Source organism: Carcharodon carcharias, chromosome 21 (assembly GCF_017639515.1).
Source record: "Carcharodon carcharias isolate sCarCar2 chromosome 21, sCarCar2.pri, whole genome shotgun sequence".
Taxonomy (NCBI): Eukaryota; Metazoa; Chordata; class Chondrichthyes; order Lamniformes; family Lamnidae; genus Carcharodon; species Carcharodon carcharias.
The window spans coordinates 18,155,164-18,174,893 of record NC_054487.1 but is presented as its reverse complement, the minus strand read 5'-3'; the positions used below and the strand labels follow the sequence as shown (position 1 = coordinate 18,174,893).

Below are 19,730 nucleotides of genomic sequence, written 5' to 3'. Positions count from 1 at the left end.
CCTCTGCCCATCGATGCACTTAAGGGTTCTGCCATTTACTGTATAATTCCTACCTGTATTAGACCTTCCAAAATGCATTACCTCGCATTTGTCTGGATTAAACTCCATCTGCCATTTCTCCACCCAAGTCTCCAACCGCTCTATATCCCATTATATCCTTTGACAATCCTCTTCACTATCTGTAACACTTCCAACCTTAGTGATGCCTGCAAACTTACTAATTAGCCCAGTTACATTTTCCTCCAAATCATTTACATATACTACAAACAGCAAAGGTCCCAGCACTGATCCCTGCGGAATTCCACTAGTCACAGCTCTCCTTTCAGAAAGGCACTCTTCCACTACTACCCTCTGTCTTCTATGACCAAGCCAATTCTATATCCATTTTGCCAGCTCACCTCTGATTCCATGGGACTTTACCTTCTGTACCAGTCTGCCATGAGGGACCTTGTCAAAGGCCTTACTGAAATCCATGTATATAACATCCACTGCCCTTCCATTGTCGATCATCTTTGTCACTTCCTCGAAAAACTCGATCAAGTTAGTGAGACACGACCTCCCCTTCACAAAACCATGCTGCCTCTCACAAATACGCCCATTTGCTTCCAAATGGTAGTAAATCCTGTCACGAAGTATCTTCTCCAATAATTTCCCTACCACTGATGTAAGGCTCACCGGCCTGTAATTTCCTGGATTATCCCTGCTACCCTTCTTAAACAATGGAACAACATTGGCCATTCTCCAGTCCTCTGGGACCTCACCCATAGCCAGTGAGGATACAAAGATTTCCGTCAAGGCCCCAGCAATCTCCTCCCTTGCCTCCCTCAGTATTTTGGGTAGATCCCATTTGGCCCTGGGGACTCATCCACCTTAATATTCTTCAAGACGCCTAACACCTCCTCTTTTTTGATCTCAACATGATCCAGGCTATCTACACACACTTCCCTAGACAAATCGACCACTAAGTCCTTCTCTTTGGTGAGTGCTGATGAGAAGTATTCATTTAGTATCTCTCCCATTTCTTCTGGCCCCACACACAGATTCCCACCTCTGTCCCTGAGTGGGCCCACCCTTTCCCTGGCTACCCTCTTGCCTTGGGATTTTCCTTGAATGGCTTTTCATGACCCCTTTTAGCCCTCCTGACTCCTTGCTTAAGTTTCTTCCTACTTTCTTTATATTCTCCACGGGCTTCATCCGTTCCCAGCCTTCTAGTCCTTACAAATGCTTCCCTTTTCTTTTTGATTAATCTCACAATATCCTTTGTTATCCAAGGTTCCTGAAACATGCCATGCTTATCCTTCATCCTAGCAGGAACATGCTGGTCCTGAATTCTTATCAACTGACGTTTGACAGCCCCCCCACATGTCAGTTGTTGATTTGCCCTCAAACATCCACCTCCAGTCTAGATACCTCAGTTCCTGTCTAATATTGTTGTAATTGACCTTCTCCCAGTTAAGCACCTTAACCCGAGGACTCCTGTTATTCTTATCCACCAGTACCTTGAAACTTCTGGATTATGGTCACTTTTCCTGAAATGCTCCCCTACTGAAACTTCAACCACCTGGCTGGGTTCATTCCCTAATACCAGGTCCAGTATTGCTCCTTCCTTAGTTGGACTATCTACATATTGTCTCAGGAAGCCCTCCTGGATGCACCTTACAAATTCTGCACCATCCAAACCCCTTCACGTGTGAAGTATGTCCAAGTGTGGAGTGTGTTCAGGTGTGAGGTGTATTCAATGTGGGGTTTCTTCAAGTGTGAACAGGTGTAGAATGTGTTTAGGTGTGGAGTCTGTTTAGGTGTGGGCAGTGTTCAGGTGTGGAGGATGTTCAGGTGTGGGCAATGTTCAGGTGTGGGGATTGTTCAGGTGTGGAGTGGGTTCAGGGATGGAGTATGTTTAGGTGTGAAGTGAGTTCAGGTGCAAGGAGTGCTAAGGTGTGGAATGGTTCAGGTGTGAGGTGTGTTCAGGTGTGGAACGTGTTCATTGTGGGGTTTGTTTCAGTGTGATGTCTGTTCAGGTGTGGAGTGAGTGTGTTCAGGTGTGGAGTGAGTGTGTTCAGGTGCGGAGTGAGTATTTTCAGGTAAGGAGTGAGTATTTTCAGGTAAGGAGTGAGTATGTTCAGGTGTGGAGTGAGTGTGTTCCAGCGTGAGGTGTGTTCAGCTGTGGGGTTTGCTAAGATGAGGAGGGTGTTCAGGTGCAGAGTGTGTTCAGATGTGAGGTGTGTCCAGGTGTGGAGTGTGTTCAGGTGTAATGTGTGTGCAGGTGTGAAATGTGTTCAGGTATGACGTTTGCTAGGGTATGGAGTGTGTTCAGGTGTGGAGTGTGTTCAGGTGTGGAGTGAGTTTTGGTGTGTAGAGTGTTCAGGTGTGAGGTGTGTTGAGGTGTGGAATGTGTTCAGTGTGGGGTGCGTTCAATTGTGAGGTGCATTCAGGTGTGGAGTATGTTCAATTGTGGAGTGTGTTCAGTGTGGGTGTGTTCAGGTGTGAAGTGTGTTCAGGTGTGGAGGGTGTTCAGGTGTGGAGGGTGTCCAGGTGTGGAAGGCGTTCAGGTGTGAAGCATATTCAGTGTGGAAGGCATTCAGGTCTGGAGGCTGTTCAGATGTGGAGTGTGTTCAGATGTGGAGGGTGTTCAGTTGTGGAGTGTTCAAGTATGAGGTGTGTTCAGGTATAAGTGTGGGGTTTGTTCAGGTGTGGAGTGAGTGTGTTCCAGTGCGGGGAGTGTTCAGGTGTGGGGTGTGTTCAGGTGTGGGGTGTGTTCAGGTGTCAGGAGTGTTCAGGTGTGAGAAGTGTTCAGTTGTGAGAAGTGTTCAGGTGTGGAGGGCGTTAAGGGTGTGGAGGGTGTTCAGATGTGGAGGGTATTCAGGTGTGGAGTGTTCAAGTATGAGGTGTGTTCAGGTGTGAGATGTGCTCAGTGTGAGGTTTGTTCAGGTGTGCTCAGTGTGGGGTTTGTTCAGGTGTGCTCAGTGTGGGGTTTGTTCAGGTGTGGAGTGAGTGTGATCAGGTGTGGAATGAGTATGTTCAGGTGTGGAGTGAGAGTGTTCTGGTGCGGGGAGTATTCAGGTGTGTGGTGCATTCAGGTGTGGGGTGCGTTCAGGTGTGAGATGAGTTCAGGTGTGAGGTGAGTTCAGGTGTGAGGTGAGTTCAGGTGTGAGGTGCGTTCAGGTGTGTGGTGAGTTCAGGTGTGAGGTGAGTTCAGGTGTGAGGTGCGTTCAGGTGTGAGGTGTGTTCAGCTGTAGCGTGTGTTCAGGTGTGACATTTGCTAAGGTGTGCAGTGTGTTCAGGTGTGGAGTATGTTCAGGTGTGAGGTGTGGAATGTGTTGAGGTGTGGAATGTGTTGAGGTGTGGAATGTGTTGAGGTGTGGAGTGAGTTGAGGTGTGGAGTGTGTTCAGGTGTGGAGTATATTCCGGTGTGAGGTGTGGAATGTGATGAGGTGTGGACTGAGTTCTGGTGTGAGGTGTGGAGTGTGTTGAGGTGTGGAGTTTGTTCCGGTGTGGGGTACGTTCAGGTGCAGGGTGCATTCAGGTGCGGGGTGTATTGAGGTATGGCACGTGTTCAGTGTGAGGTGTGCTAAGATGTGGAGTTGTTCAGGTGTGAGTTGTGTTCAGGTGTGGAGTGTGTTCAGGTGTGGAGTGTGTTCCGGTGTGAGGTGTGGAATGTGATGAGGTGTGGAGTGAGTTGAGGTGTGGAGTGAGTTCTGGTGTGAGGTGTGGAGTGTGTTGAGGTGTGGAGTGTATTCAGGTGTGGCATGTGTTCAGTGTGAGCTGTGCTAAGATGTGGAGTTGTTCAGGTGTGAGTTGTGTTCAAGTGTGGAGTGTGCTCAGTGTGGGGTTTGTTCAGGTGTGGAGTATGTTCTGGTGCGGAGTGTGTTCAGATGTGGAGTGTGTTCAGGTGTGAGGTTTGCCTCAGGTGTGGAAGGTGTTCAGGTGCAGAGTGTGTTCAGCTGTGAGCTGTGTTCAGATATGGAGTGTGATAAGGTGTGTGGTGAGTTCAGGTGTGGAACATGTTCAGGTGTGTTCAGGTGTGGAGTGAGTGTGTTAAGGTGTGTAGTGAGTTTAGGTGTGAGATGTGTTCAGGTGAGAATTGAGTATCTTCAAGTGTGGAGTGAGTTCACATATGAGGTGTGTTCCGGTGTGGGGAGTGTTCAGGTGTGTGGTGCGTTCAGGTGTGGGATGCGTTCAGGTGTGAGGTGAGTTCAGGTGTGAGGTGAGTTCAGGTGTGAGGTGAGTTCAGGTGTGAGGTGAGTTCAGGTTTGTGGTGAGTTCAGGTATAGAGTGTGTTCAGGTGTGAGGTGAGTTCAGGTGTGAGGTGAGTTCAGGTGTGAGGTGAGTTCAGGTGTGTGGTGAGTTCAGGTGTGTGGTGAGTTCAGGTATAGAGTGTGTTCAGGTGTGTGGTGTGTTCAGGTGTTCAGTGTCTTTAGCTGTTGCGTGTGTTCAGGTGTGACATTTGCTAAGGTGTGCAGTGTGTTCAGGTGTGGAGTATGTTCAGGTGTGAGGTGTGGAATGTGTTGAGGTGTGGAGTGTGTTCAGGTGTGGAGTGTGTTCCGGTGTGGAGTATGTTCTGGTGTGGAGTTTGTTCCGGTATGGAGTTTGTTCCGGTGTGGGGTACGTTCAGGTGCAGGGTGAATTCAGGTGCGGGGTGTATTGAGGTGTGGCATGTGTTCAGTGTGAGTTGTGCTAAGATGTGGAGTTGTTCAGGTGTGAGTTGTGTTCAGGCGTGGAGTGTGTTCAGGTGTGGAGTATATTCAGGTGTGAGGTGTGGAGTGTGTTCAGGTGTGGAGTGTATTGAGGTGTGCAGTGTTTTGAGGTGTGGAGTGTGTTCTGGTGTGGGGTACGTTCAGGTGTGGAGTGTGTTCAGGTGTGGAGTGAGTTCTGGTGTGGAATGTGTTCAGGTGTGGAGTATATTCAGGTGTGAGGTGTGGAGTGTGTTGAGGTGTGGAATGTGTTGAGGTGTGGAGTGTGTTCAGGTGTGGAGTGTGTTCAGGTGTGGAGTGTATTCAGGTGTGGAGTGTATTCAGGTGTGGAGTGAGTTCCAGTGTGGGGTATGTTCAGGTGTGGGGTGTATTCAGGTGTGGCATATGTTCAGTGTGAGGTGTGCTAAGATGTGGAGTTGTTCAGGTGTGAGTTGTGTTCAAGTGTGGAGTGTGTTCAGGTGTGGAGTGTGTTCAGGTGTGGAGTGTGCTCAGTGTGGGGTTTGTTCAGGTGTGGAGTATGTTCTGGTGCGGAGTGTGTTCAGATGTGGAGTGTGTTCAGGTGTGAGGTTTGCCTCAGCTGTGGAGGGTGTTCAGGTGTGAGGTTTGCCTCAGGTGTGCAGGGTGTTCAGGTGCAGAGTGTGTTCAGCTGTGAGCTGTGTTCAGATATGGAGTGCAATCAGGTGTGTAGTGAGTTCAGGTGTGGAATGTGTTCAGGTGTGTTCAGGTGTGGAGTGAGTGTGTTCAGGTGTGTAGTGAGTTTAGGTGTGAGGTGTGTTCAGGTGAGAAGTGAGTGTCTTCAGGTGTGGAGTGAGTTCACATATGAGGTGTGTTCAGTTGTGGGGAGTGTTCAGGTGCGAGGTGTGTTCAGGTGGGAGGTGAGTATCTTCAGGTGTGGAGTGACTGCTGGTGCGAGGTGTGTTCAGGTGTGTGGTGGGTTCAGGTGGGAGGTGAGGGTCTTCAGGTGTGGAGTGAGTTCTGGTGTGGGGTGCGTTCAGGTGTGAGGTGTGTTCAGGTGTGGGGTGTGTTCAGGTGTAGGGTGTGTTCAGGTGTGGGGTGTGTTCAGGTGTAGGGTGTGTTCAGGTGTGGGGTGTGTTCAGGTGTAGGGTGTGTTCAGGTGTGAGGTATGTTCAGGTGTGGGGTGTGTTCAGGTGTCGGGTGTGTTCAGGTGTGGGGTGTGTTCAGGTGTAGGGTGTGTTCAGGTGTGAGGTATGTTCAGGTGTGGGGTGCGTTCAGCTGTGGGGTGTGCTAAGATGTAGAATGGTTCAGGCATGAGGTCTATTGAGGTGTGGAATGTGTTCAGTGTGGGGTGCATTCAGGTGAGAGGTGCATTCAAGTGTGTTCTGTGTTCAGGTGCGAGGTGTGCTAAGATGTGGAGTTGTTCAAGTGTGGATTGTGTTCACATGTGGAGTGTGTTCAGGTGTGGAGTGAGTTCCAGTGTGGGGTTTGTTCAGGTGTGGAGTGTGTTCAGGTGTGGAGTGAGTTCCAGTGTGGGGTTTGTTCAGGTGTGGAGTGTGTTCAGGCGTGGAGTGTGTTCAGGTGCGAGGTTTGCCTCAGGTGTGGAGGGTGTTCAGGTGTGGAGTGTGTTCAGGTGCGAGGTTTGCCTCAGGTGTGGAGGGTGTTGAGGTGCGGAATGTGTTCAGGTGTAAGATGTGTTCAGGGATGGAGTGTGATCAGGTGTGGGGTGTGTTCAGCTGTGAGGTGTGTTCAGGTGTGAAGATTGATAAGATGTGGAGGGTGCTCAGGTGCAGAGTGTGTTCAGGAGTGAGGTGTGTCCAGGTGTGGGTTGTGTTTAGGTGTGGAGTGTGTTCAAGTGTGGTGTATATTCAGGTGTGAGGTGTGGAATGTGTTGAAGTGTGGGGTACGTTCAGGTGCAGGGTGCATTCAGGTGCGGGGTGTATTGAGGTGTGGCATGTGTTCAATGTGAGTTGTGCTAAGATGTGGAGTTGTTCAGGTGTGAGTTGTGTTCAGGTATGGAGTGTGTTCAGGTATGGAGTGTATTCAGGTGTGGAGTGTGCTCAGTGTGGAGTGTGTTCAGGTGTGGAGTGTGTTCAGGTGTGGAGTGTGTTCAGGTGTGGAGTGTGCTCAGTGTGGGGTTTGTTCAGGTGTGGAGTATGTTCTGGTGTGAGGTTTCCCTCAGCTGTGGAAGGTGTTCAGGTGCAGAGTGTGTTCAGGAGTGAGATGTGTTCAGGTGTGATGTTTGTTCAGGTGTGGGTTGTGTTCAGTGAGGAGTTGATTCCAGTGTAAAGTGTGCCCAGGTGTGGAGTGTGATCAGATGTGAGGTGTGTTCAGGTGTGAAGTGTGTCCAAGTGTGGAGTGTGATCATGTGTGAGGTGTGTTCAGGTGTGGAGTGTGTTCAGTGAGGAGTTGGTTGTGGTGTGAAGTGTGCCCAGGTGTGGAGTGTGCCCAGGTGTGGAGTGTGCCCAGGTGTGGAGTGGTTCAGGTGTGGAGTGGTTCAGGTGTGGGGAGTGTTCTGGTATGGAGTATGTTCAGGTGTGGAGTGTGTTCAGGTGTGGAGCGTGTTCAGGTGTGATGTGTGTTCCGGTGTGGGCTGTGTTCTGGTGTGAGGTTTACTATGGTGTGGAGTGTGTTCAGGTGCAGAGTGTGTTCAGTTGTGAGGTGTGTTCAGGTGTGGAGTGTGATCAGGTGTGTTCAGTAGTGAGGTTTGATAAGATGTGAAGGGTGTTCAGGTGCAGAGTGTGTTCAGGAGTGAGATGTGTCCAGGTGTGAGGTGTGTTCAGGTGTGATGTTTGTTCGGGTGTGGGTTGTGTTCATGTGTGGAGTGTATTCAGTGTGGGGTTTCTTCAAGTGTGAAGTGTGTCCAGGTGTGGAGTGTGATCAGGTGTGAGGTGTGTTCACGTGTGGAGTATGTTCAGTGAGGAGCTGATTCCGGTGTGAAGTGTGCCCAGGTGTGGAGAGTGTTCAGGTGTGGAGTGTGTTCAGGTGTGGAGAGTGTTCAGGTGTGGAGTGTGTTCAGGTGTGGAGAGTGTTCAGGTGTGGAGAGTGTTCAGGTGTGGAGTGTGTTCAGGTGTGGAGTGTGTTCAGGTGTGGAGTGTGTTCAGGTGTGGAGTGTGTTCAGGTGTGGAGTGTGTTCAGGTGTGAGGTGTGTTCAGGTGTGATGTGTGTTCAGGTGTGGAGAATGTTCAGTGTGGAGTTTGTTTTGTGGTGATGTATGTCCAGGTGTGGCATGTGTTCAGATGTGAGAAGTGTGTTCAGGTTGGGAGTGTGTTCAGCTGTGGGGAGTGTGTTTAGGTGTGAGGTGTGCTGAGGTGTGAAGTAAATATGTTCAAGTGTGGAATGTGTTCAGGTGTGAGATGTGTTCAGGTTTGGGGAGTGTTCAGGTGTGAGGTGCATTCAACTGTGGGGAGTGTTCAGGTGTGGGGGTGTTCAGCTGTTTCGTGTGTTCAGGTGTGAGGTGAGTTGTTCAGGTTTAGAGTGTGTTCAGGTGTGAGGTGCATTCAGCTGTGGGGAGTGTTCAGGTTTGGGGGTGTTCAGGTGTGGAGTGTGTTCAGGTGTGAGGTGTGTCCAGGTGTGGAGTGCGTTCAGGTGTGTTGTGAGTTAAAGGGTGCAGTGTGTTGACATGTGAGGTGTGTCCTGCTGTGGGGGGTGTTCAGGTGCGGAGGGTGCTCAGTTGTAAGGTGTGTTCAGGTGTGGAGTGTGTTCAGGTGTGAGGTTTGCTATGGTGTGGAGGGTGCTCAGGTGTAAGGTGTGTTCAGTGTGAGGTGTGTTCAGATATGGAATGTGTTCAGGTTTGAGGTGCAGTCAGGTGTTCAGAGTGTTGAGATGTGCTGTGCGTTCAGGTGTGGGGTGTACTGAGATGTGGAATGGTTCGGGTATGAGGTGTATTGAGGTGTGGAATGTGTTCAGTGTGAGGTGTGTTCAGGTATGAGGTTTGCTATGGTGTGGAGTGTGTTCAGGTTTGGGGAGTGTTCAGGTTTGGGGAGTGTTCAGGTTTGGGGAGTGTTCAGGTGTGAGGTGCACTAAGATCTGGAATGGTTCAGGTGTGAGGTGTATTGAGGTGTGGAATGTATTCAGAGTGAGGTGTGTTCAGGTGTGAGGTACATTCAGGCGTAAACTGTGTTCAGGTGTGAGGTTTGCTATGGTGTGTAGTGTGTTCAGGTTTGGGGACTGTTCAGGTGTGAGGTGTGCTAAGATATGGAATTGTTCAGATGTTAGGTGTATTGAGGTGTGGAATGTGTTCAGTGTGAGGTGTGTTCAGGTGTGAGCTATATTCAGGCGTAAGCTGTGTTTAAGTGTGAGGTTTGCTGTGTTGTGGAGTGTGTTCAGGTGTGGGGTGTGTTCCGGTGTGGAATGCGTTCAGGTGTGGATTGTGTTCAGGTGTGAGATGTGTTCAGATGTGGAGTGTATTCAGTGTGGGGTTTCTTCAAGTGTGAAGTGTGTCCATGTGTGGAGTGTGATCAGGTGTGAGGTGTGTTCAGATGTGGAGTGTATTTAGTGTGGGGTTTCTTCAAGTGTGAAGTGTGTCCAGGTGTGGAGTGTGATCAGGTGTGAGGTTTGCTAAGGTGTGCAGGGTGTTCAGGTGCAGAGTGTGTTCAGCTGTGAGGTGTGTTCAGGTATGGAGTGCAATCGGGTTTGTGATGTGTTCCGGTGTTCAGTGCGCTGAGATGTGCCATGTGTTCAGGTGTGGGATGTGTTCAAGTGTGGAGTGAGTGTGTTCGGGTGTGAAGTGAGTTCAGGTTTGAGGTGTTTTCAGCTGTGGGGATTGTTCAGATGAGGGGTGGTCAGGTGTGAGGTGTGTGTTCAGGGTTAGAGTGTGGGTTCAGGTGTGAGGTGTGCTAAGGCAGGGGGTGGTTCAGATGTGATGTGTGTTCAGGTGTGGAGTGTGTTTGGTGTGGGGTTTGTTCCAGTGTGGAGTGTGTTCAGGTGTGGAGTGTGTTCAGGTGTGGAGTGTGTTTGGTGTGGGGTTTGTTCCAGTGTGGAGTGTGTTCAGGTGTGGAGTGTGTTCAGGTGTGGAGTGTGTTTGGTGTGGGGTTTGTTCCAGTGTGGAGTGTGTTCAGGTGTGGAGTGTGTTCAGGTGTGGAGTGTGTTCAGGTGTGGAGTGTGTTTGGTGTGGGGTTTGTTCCAGTGTGGAGTGTGTTCAGGTGTGGAGTGTGTTCAGGTGTGGAGTGTGTCCTGATGTGGAGTGTGTTCAGGTGTGGAGTGTGTTCAGGTGTGGAGTGTGTTCAGGTGTGGAGTGTGTTCAGGTGTGGAGTGTATTCAGTTGTGGAGTGTATTCAGTTGTGGAGTGTTTTCAGATGTGAAGCGTATTCAGTTGCAGGGCCTGTTCAGGTGTGGAGGGTGCTCAGGTGTGGAGGGTGCTCAGGTGCAGAGGGTGCTCAGATACGGAGGGTGCTCAGGTATAAGATGTGTTCAGGTGTGGAGTGTATTCAAGTGTGGGGTGTGTTCAAGTGTGGGGTGTGTTCAGGTGTGGGGTGTGTTCAGGTGTGGGGTGTGTTCAAGTGTGGGGTGTGTTCAGGTGTGGGGTGTGTTCAAGTGTGGGGTGTGTTCAAGTGTGGGGTGTGTTCAAGTGTGGGGTGTGTTCAAGTGTGGGGTGTGTTCAGGTGTGGGGTGTGTTCAGGTGTCGGGTGTGTTCAGGTGTGAGGTGTGTTCAAGTGTGGGGTGTGTTCAGGTGTCGAGTGTGTTCAGGTGTGAGGTGTGTTCAAGTGTGGGGTGTGTTCAGGTGTGGGGAGTGTTCAGGTGTGGGGTGTGTTCAGGTGTGAGGTGTGTTCAGGTGTGGAGTGTGTTCTGGTGTGGGGTGTGTTCAGGTGTGAGGTGTGTTCAGGTGTGAGCTATATTCAGGCGTAAGCTGTGTTTAAGTGTGAGGTTTGCTGTGTTGTGGAGTGTGTTCAGGTGTGGGGTGTGTTCCGGTGTGGAATGCGTTCAGGTGTGGATTGTGTTCAGGTGTGAGATGTGTTCAGATGTGGAGTGTATTCAGTGTGGGGTTTCTTCAAGTGTGAAGTGTGTCCATGTGTGGAGTGTGATCAGGTGTGAGGTGTGTTCAGATGTGGAGTGTATTTAGTGTGGGGTTTCTTCAAGTGTGAAGTGTGTCCAGGTGTGGAGTGTGATCAGGTGTGAGGTTTGCTAAGGTGTGCAGGGTGTTCAGGTGCAGAGTGTGTTCAGCTGTGAGGTGTGTTCAGGTATGGAGTGCAATCGGGTTTGTGATGTGTTCCGGTGTTCAGTGCGCTGAGATGTGCCATGTGTTCAGGTGTGGGATGTGTTCAAGTGTGGAGTGAGTGTGTTCGGGTGTGAAGTGAGTTCAGGTCTGAGGTGTTTTCAGCTGTGGGGAGTGTTCAGATGAGGGGTGGTCAGGTGTGAGGTGTGTGTTCAGGGTTAGAGTGTGGGTTCAGGTGTGAGGTGTGCTAAGGCAGGGGGTGGTTCAGATGTGATGTGTGTTCAGGTGTGGAGTGTGTTTGGTGTGGGGTTTGTTCCAGTGTGGAGTGTGTTCAGGTGTGGAGTGTGTTCAGGTGTGGAGTGTGTATGGTGTGGGGTTTGTTCCAGTGTGGAGTGTGTTCAGGTGTGGAGTGTGTTCAGGTGTGGAGTGTGTTCAGGTGTGGAGTGTGTTTGGTGTGGGGTTTGTTCCAGTGTGGAGTGTGTTCAGGTGTGGAGTGTGTTCAGGTGTGGAGTGTGTTCAGGTGTGGAGTGTGTCCTGATGTGGAGTGTGTTCAGGTGTGGAGTGTGTTCAGGTGTGGAGTGTGTTCAGGTGTGGAGTGTGTTCAGGTGTGGAGTGTGTCCTGATGTGGAGTGTGTTCAGGTGTGGAGTGTATTCAGTTGTGGAGTGTATTCAGTTGTGGAGTGTTTTCAGATGTGAAGCGTATTCAGTTGCAGGGCCTGTTCAGGTGTGGAGGGTGCTCAGGTGTGGAGGGTGCTCAGGTGCAGAGGGTGCTCAGATACGGAGGGTGCTCAGGTATAAGATGTGTTCAGGTGTGGAGTGTATTCAAGTGTGGGGTGTGTTCAAGTGTGGGGTGTGTTCAGGTGTGGGGTGTGTTCAGGTGTGGGGTGTGTTCAAGTGTGGGGTGTGTTCAAGTGTGGGGTGTGTTCAAGTGTGGGGTGTGTTCAGGTGTGGGGTGTGTTCAAGTGTGGGGTGTGTTCAAGTGTGGGGTGTGTTCAAGTGTGGGGTGTGTTCAGGTGTGGGGTGTGTTCAGGTGTCGGGTGTGTTCAGGTGTCGGGTGTGTTCAGGTGTGAGGTGTGTTCAAGTGTGGGGTGTGTTCAGGTGTCGAGTGTGTTCAGGTGTGAGGTGTGTTCAAGTGTGGGGTGTGTTCAGGTGTGGGGAGTGTTCAGGTGTGGGGTGTGTTCAGGTGTGAGGTGTGTTCAGGTGTGGAGTGTGTTCTGGTGTGGGGTGTGTTCAGGTGTGAGGTGTGTTCAGGTGTGGGGTGTGTTCAGGTGTGGGGTGTGTTCTGGTGTGGGGTGTGTTCTGGTGTGAGGTGTGTTCAGGTGTGGGGTGTGTTCAGGTGTGGGGTGTATTCAGGTGTGAGGTGTGTTCAAGTGTGAGGTGTGTTCAGGTGTGGAATGTGCTCAGGTGTGAGGTGTGTTCAGTAGTGAAGTTTGATAAGATGTGGAAGGTGTTCGGGTGCAGAGTGTGTTCAGGAGTGAGATGTGTCCAGGTGTGAGGTGTGTTCAGGTGTGATGTTTGTTCAGGTGTGGGTTGTGTTCATGTGTGGAGTGTATTCAGTGTGGGGTTTCTTCAAGTGTGAAGTGTGTCCAGGTGTGGAGTGTGATCAGGTGTGAGGTGTGTTCACGTGTGGATTATGTTCAGTGAGTAGCTGATTCCGGTGTGAAGTGTTCCCAGGTGTGGAGTGTGTTCAGGTGTGGAGTGTGTTCAGGTGTGGATTGTGCCCAGGTGTGGAGTGTGATCAGGTGTGGGGAGTGTTCTGGTGTGGAGTGTATTCAGTGAGGAGTTGGTTCCGATGTGAAGTGTGCCCAGGTGTGGAGTGTGCCCAGGTGTGGAGTGTGCCCAGGTGTGGAGTGTGTTCAGGTGTGGAGTGTGTTCAGGTGTGGAGTGAATTCAGTTGTGGAGTGTATTCAGTTGTGGAGTGTTTTCAGATGTGAAGCGTATTCAGTTGCAGGGCCTGTTCAGGTATGGAGGGTGCTCAGGTGTGGAGGGTGCTCAGGTGTGGAGGGTGCTCAGGTGTGGAGGGTGCTCAGGTATAAGATGTGTTCAGGTGTGGAGTGTGTTCAGGTGTGAGGTGTGTTCAAGTGTGGGGTGTGTTCAGGTGTGGGGTGTGTTCAGGTGTGGGGTGTGTTCAGGTGTGGGGTGTGTTCTGGTGTGGGGTGTGTTCTGGTGTGGGGTGTGTTCAGGTGTGGGGTGTGTTCAGGTGTGGGGTGTGTCCAAGTGTGGGGTGTGTTCAGGTGTGGGGTGTGTTCAGGTGTGGGGTGTGTTCAGGTGTGAGGTGTGTTCTGGTGTGGGGTGTGTTCTGGTGTGGGGTGTGTTCAGGTGTGGGGTGTGTTCAGGTGTGGGCTGTGTTCTGGTGTGAGGTTTACTATGGTGTGGAGTGTGTTCAGGTGCAGAGTGTGTTCAGTTGTGAGGTGTGTTCAGGTGTGGAGTGTGATCAGGTGTGTTCAGTAGTGAGGTTTGATAAGATGTGGAGGGTGTTCAGGTGCAGAGTGTGTTCAGGAGTGAGATGTGTCCAGGTGTGAGGTGTGTTCAGGTGTGATGTTTGTTCGGGTGTGGGTTGTGTTCATGTGTGGAGTGTATTCAGTGTGGGGTTTCTTCAAGTGTGAAGTGTGTCCAGGTGTGGAGTGTGATCAGGTGTGAGGTGTGTTCACGTGTGGAGTATGTTCAGTGAGGAGCTGATTCCGGTGTGAAGTGTTCCCAGGTGTGGAGTGTGATCAGGTGTGGGGAGTGTTCTGGTGTGGAGTGTATTCAGTGAGGAGTTGGTTCCGGTGTGAAGTGTGCCCAGGTGTGGAGAGTGTTCAGGTGTGGAGTGTGTTCAGGTGTGGAGTGTGTTCAGGTGTGGAGCGTGTTCAGGTGTGGAGCGTGTTCAGGTGTGGAGCGTGTTCAGGTGTGGAGCGTGTTCAGGTGTGGAGCGTGTTCAGGTGTGGAGTGTGTTCAGGTGTGGAGTGTGTTCAGGTGTGGAGTGTGTTCAGGTGTGAGGTGTGTTCAGGTGTGATGTGTGTTCAGGTGTGGAGAATGTTCAGTGTGGAGTTTGTTTTGTGGTGATGTATGTCCAGGTGTGGCATGTGTTCAGATGTGAGAAGTGTGTTCAGGTTGGGAGTGTGTTCAGCTGTGGGGAGTGTGTTCAGGTGTGAGGTGTGCTGAGGTGTGAAGTGAATATGTTCAAGTGTGGAATGTGTTCAGGTGTGGGGTCTGTTCAGCTGTGGGGAGTGTTCAGCTGTTTCGTGTGTTCAGGTGTGAGGTGAGTGTGTTCAGGTGTGGAGTGTGTTCAGGTGTGAGGTGTGTCTAGATGTGGAGTGCGTTCAGGTGTGTTGTGAGTTAAGGGGTGCAGTGTGTTGACGTATGAGGTGTGTCCTGCTGTGGGGGGTGTTCAGGTGCGGAGGGTGCTCAGGTGTAAGGTGTGTTCATTGTGAGGTGTGTTCAGATATGGAATGTGTTCAGGTTTGAGGTGCGGTCAGGTGTTCAGAGTGTTGAGATGTGCTGTGCGTTCAGGTGTGGGGTGTACTAAGATGTGGAATGGTTCAGGTGTGAGGTGTGTTCAGGTGTGAGGTGTGTTCAGGTGTGAGGTACATTCAGGCGTAAACTCTGTTCAGGTGTGAGGTTTGCTATGGTGTGGAGTGTGTTCAGGTTTGGGGAGTGTTCAGGTTTGAGGTGCGCTAAGATATGGAATTGTTCAGGTGTGAGGTGTATTGAGGTGTGGAATGTGTTCAGTGTGAGGTGTGTTCAGATATGGAATGTGATCAGGTTTGAGGTGCGGTCAGGTGTTCAGAGTGTTGAGATGTGCTGTGCGTTCAGGTGTGGGGTGTACTAAGATGTGGAATGGTTCAGGTGTGAGGTGTGTTCAGGTGTGAGGTACATTCAGGCGTAAACTCTGTTCAGGTGTGAGGTTTGCTATGGTGTGGAGTGTGTTCAGGTTTGGGGAGTGTTCAGGTGTGAGGTGCGCTAAGATATGGAATTGTTCAGGTGTGAGGTGTATTGAGGTGTGGAATGTGTTCAGTGTGAGGTGTGTTCAGGTGTGAGGTACATTCAGGTGTAAGCTGTGTTCAGGTGTGAGGTTTGCTATGGTGTGGAGTGTGTTCAGGTGTGGGGAGGGTTCAGGTGTGGGGAGCTTTCAGGTTTGGGGAATGATCAGGTGTGAGGTGTGCTAAGATATGGAATTGTTCAGGTGTGAGGTGTATTGAGGTGTGGAATGTATTCAGTGTGGGGTGTGTTCAGGTGTAGGCTTTGTTCAAGTGTGAGGTTTGCTGTGTTGTGGAGTGTGTTCAGGTGTGGATTGTGTTCAGGTGTGGGGAGTGTTCTGGTGTGGAATGCGTTCAGGTGTGGAATGTGTTGAGGTGTGGAGTGTGTTCAGGTGTTGGGTGTTTTCAGGTGTTGGTCGTGTTCAGATGTGAGGAATGTTCAGGTGTCGAGTGTGTTCATGTATTGGGTGTGTTCTGGTGTGAAGTGTGTTCAGGTGTTGGGTGTGTTCTGGTGTGAAGTGTGTTCAGGTGTTGGGTGTGTTCTGGTGTGAAGTGTGTTCAGGTGTTGGGTGTGTTCTGGTGTGAAGTGTGTTCAGGTGTTGGGTGTGCTTAGGTGTGAGGTGTTTCCAGCTGTGGAGTATGTTCAGGTGTTGGGTGTGCTTAGGTGTGAGGTGTTTCCAGCTGTGGAGTGTGTTCAGGTGTGGAGTGGATTCAGGTGTGGAGTGGATCCAGGTGTGGAGTGGATCCAGGTGTGGAGTGGATTCAGGTGTGGAGTGGGCTCAGGTGTGGAGTGGATTCAGGTGTGGAGTGGGCTCAGGTGTGGAGTGGGCTCAGGTGTGGAGTGGGCTCAGGTGTGGAGTGGATTCAGGTGTGGAGTGGGCTCAGGTATGGCGTGGATTCAGGTGTGGAGTGGATTCAGGTGTGGAGTGGATTCAGGTATGGAGTGGATTCAGGTATGGAGTGGGCTCAGGTGTGGAGTGGATTCAGGTGTGGAGTGGATTCAGGTGTGGAGTGGATCCAGGTGTGGAGTGGATTCAGGTGTGGAGTGGGCTCAGGTGTGGAGTGGATTCAGGTGTGGAGTGGATTCAGGTGTGGAGTGGGCTCAGGTGTGGAGTGGGCTCAGGTATGGAGTGGATTCAGGTGTGGAGTGGGCTCAGGTATGGCGTGGATTCAGGTGTGGAGTGGATTCAGGTGTGGAGTGGATTCAGGTGTGGAGTGGGCTCAGGTATGGCATGGATTCAGGTGTGGAGTGGATTCAGGTATGGAGTGGATTCAGGTGTGGAGTGGGCTCAGGTGTGTGGTGTGTTCACGTGTAGAGTGTGTTCAGGTCAGGGGTGTGTTCAGGTGTGGCGTGTATTCAGTTGTGTGGTTCCTTAAGGTATGGGGTTTCTTGAGCTATGTGGTTCATTCATGTGTGTCCAGTTTGTTCTGGTCTGAGTTGTGTACTGGTGTGAATTATGTTTGGGTGTGGTGTGTGTTCTGGTGTGAGGTGCATTCAGGTGTGAGGTTTGTTCAGGTGTGAGGTTTGTTCAGATGTTGGGAGTGTGTTCAGGAGTGAGTTGTGCTCGGGTGAGGAGTGCGTTCAGGTGTGAGATGTGTTCAGGTCTGGGGTGTGCTGATGTGTGAGGTGTTCAGCTGTTTGTGTCTGTGTGTATGTCTTACACGCTGGAATCATGAGTCATGTTGTCAGTGATTACTCCCTGTCACCCAGCTGAAATGCTGATGTACTACCCCAAGATCAGGGCATCTTGTCTGCTGCTGGCACTGACTTGCACGATGCTCTACTTATGGTTCCGATTGCGGCAGCAAATGGCAGATCTCACTGAAGCACCGAAATCTCTTATAATTTTCATCCCAGACCTGGAGGTAGGATAATTGCTTCCTGAACACCCTGGGCAAATATTGCCTCCTGCTAAAAGACCTTCTCCCCCTCCTCCCTCTTCCAGCAGCTTGCCCTGATTGGTGTGACCTCTGTTCATTCATGCTGTAGTCCAGGGGGAATGATCTACTCCTGCATTCATGTCTGGGAGCACTAATTTGTGCAGAAGTTTGAAGTCAGGACAAACTCCTTCCAGACCTGTCACATTCCACTCCCTGAGGACTTTATCATCTCTCAAAAACTCTAGAAAGCACCAAGCATGTGTACAATTGTTGCAACAGCCAATCAAAACTCATCAGTAATTAGCCTGAAAGTGCTTTGTGATAAACTCTTTAAATGGCGTTGGTAGTAGGTGAGGTTGCAGCACTACCGTTCCTGCTGCTCAGTGCGTATTTATCTGTCTGACATTAAGGGAGGGCATTAGCTGAACGATTGGGCTCCAAAATGGCAGCACTGGTGTTAAATCAGCTGGTTGACATAGTGATCTGCCTACTCTGCTTACTTCCAGTGGACGCTCACATCACCCTCACTAATGACCTCGCCAATATGATGCCTGGCACAACTCGCACCAGAAGTGTACATAAGCACCATAGATGCCATTTTGCACCTCTAGGCACTCAAAAAATCACCCAAAAAATGAATACTACAGATCTGAATTTTGCACCCATAACCTTTGTTAAAACTCAGAAAGCCAGACAGTGAAAGTTGGAGCCTGTTCTTTATCTATTTATAAGCTTTAATTAATAGAGAGACACATTGTACATTGTGCACCTCCAACCAACAACCACACTTTTAACCTGTTCCTACATACATGAGCAGAGTTGAGTTCCCCAGCTAATGCCTGCTAATGGAATACAATTAACAACCAATTAATATGCAATTAACAACTTCTGGATTGTTAGTCCAGTAGCTGAACAATTAGACTACCATAGCCGTTGTCTGTTCTCATTGTGAAAACTAGACTATGTTCATTGATCCATTTTATGTAAATTAAACCCTTTATTGGCTTGGAAGTCTCATCCCAGCTGAATAGAAAATTCATCCAATACTCTTCTGTCAAAAAAGGAGAATGCAGTTGGTGGCATGGGCAATCTTACAGTGGGCCATATCGTTATCAAGGGCTGTATGATGTGATCTGGAGGTCAGGCCATTGTTCAACTAACATTGGACGGGAAAAGATGTGTTCCCATTCATTGTGGATATAAGTCTACTCAAGGCAATGACCAGAGAAGTTCTACTTGAGAGAATATCTGATACAAAAACCAACAGTTGTGAGAGAGGCATTTGTGGGTAGGTGGTATATTTAGATGTGAAGTATATTCGGGGGTGGTATATTCAGTCATATACAGAAAATACGTGGGTGATGGGTGATGATTGTCTTGACTTACGCTTCTCTTGGTCCTCCCCGGGAGAGGTCAAAGACTTGTCGTGGGTTCAGCCACCACATGAACATCTGAAGGACCTTGTTTCCCTGCCACAGAAATTTGAAAAGACACAGAGTGAAAAAGTAAAATGACAAGGAGCAAGGGACATGGTGGGATCAGACCCACGATCGGTGTTCATCATTTCTCTTTGACTCGAAGCCTACCCAAACGAGATGAGGCGGGTGTAACGTTCAGTTCACAGATGTGCTAGTTACACTCTGAGCACTCTGACAGCCCTGTCGATGTCCCCATCAGTTGCATCTCCTGTGCACCAGACCATGGAAGAAAGATCAGGAATAAGACCACAAAGAAGGGGATAGTTTTGAGTCTCTATGGTGTGTCCCTCACTTGTAGGGTTAGAACTGGGCACAGGACATGCAAGATTATTGCACTCGCTGTGTCTTTCCAGCTATCATACAATTGCACCATTACTTCATAACCTTACTCAAATAAAGTGGGTATTGATGATTTTTGTGCACGCGCGCACACACACAATCCAGGAGAGATTGACTGCAGGTTGGATGTTGGGCCAACCAGCAAAGGGCATGCCAAAATTCAAATCTTGAAATTTGCTCCAGACTTGGCCTGTACCACCCAATGAAATGGCTGCTCTTAAACTCTGCCCAGTCCATAAGGAGAGCATCCCAGTAGCAGGTGGGAGCTTGCCCCCAAGAAGCCAACTAACATTAGGCATGGAATTAGGAGGGCAAGTTCAATCTCTTGCCCCCAAGTTCTGCCAGCTGCATTTCCTTTACAGCTGACAGTGAATCCACAGATAGAACCGTAGAACAGCCTATTCAAATGACAATCAATCTAAGAGTGATGAATTGGTGTTGGACATTGGGCTGACTGGTGAGCTGTTGGATAGATAAATTTCAGTAAGCCTCTCCCACCACCTGTTTTAAGCCTCCATCCCACCCCCCCACCCCGCCCACCTCCACCCCTCCACTTACCTGGTTTCCGCCACTCTTTGGATTTACAAACACCAGGAGTGGTTTCATCAAGGGTGACGAGATGGGTTTGATTATAAATGGCTTCCATTTGCTTTCCTGTAAAACAAGACTCAAGACATTAATCAAGTCAGTCTCTTTTGGGGGGAACAAGGTGGTACTGTATACGGCCCAGTACCTTCCTTGCCCAAGTGAAATTTTGTGTACACTTGCCACTGAGAGCTATGGGAGGTCAACCTGCTCTGCACACTGTCAACTATTAAAGTGAAACCCTGAATAGATTTCACCCTCGTCCCTCTCAATATCAAAAAGAAATGTGCAGCCCCATTCCACCAAATCATTTGCCTCTCCCACTCCCTGCCACTACCTCCCCACCCCCACCCCCACCCCCACACCTCTGCAAAGTTTCTCCCTCCGTTTCCTGAGGCCACTGACTCGTTTTGCAGTCAGGGCGTTAGGCACCTTCTGGTGCCTCATTATTCATGCATGAGTCTTGACAGTGTGTTGGCAGGTTATTCGACCAAGGAGGATATCACAGCCAAGCCCAATGCTGTTCTTACCCAACATGCACTCAATGGCTAACCCGACGTTATTTGGGCAGCCAGTACCTTGGTTTATAAATTCCAGCAGAGGTGTTACACAGCAGTAATTCCTTTGCACCAGTGGAGTGATAACAGAAATTGAGCCAACTAGTGGTGGGGTGTTGGGGGTGGGGTGG

The 19,730-nt window shown here is 50.0% G+C and overlaps 1 protein-coding gene across 1 annotated transcript in view; it reads right to left on the bottom strand.

The window, feature by feature from the left end:
- The window catches only part of LOC121293041 (diacylglycerol kinase iota-like), a 611,142-nt gene that overhangs the window by 502,885 nt on the left and 88,527 nt on the right, over positions 1-19,730 (bottom strand). Inside the window, exons 12-13 of the mRNA XM_041215634.1 lie at positions 19,016-19,111; positions 18,027-18,109 (exon numbers count right to left, since the gene is read on the bottom strand). Coding sequence (XP_041071568.1) covers positions 18,027-18,109; positions 19,016-19,111 — 179 coding nt within the window. The remainder of the gene's footprint in view (positions 1-18,026; positions 18,110-19,015; positions 19,112-19,730) is intronic.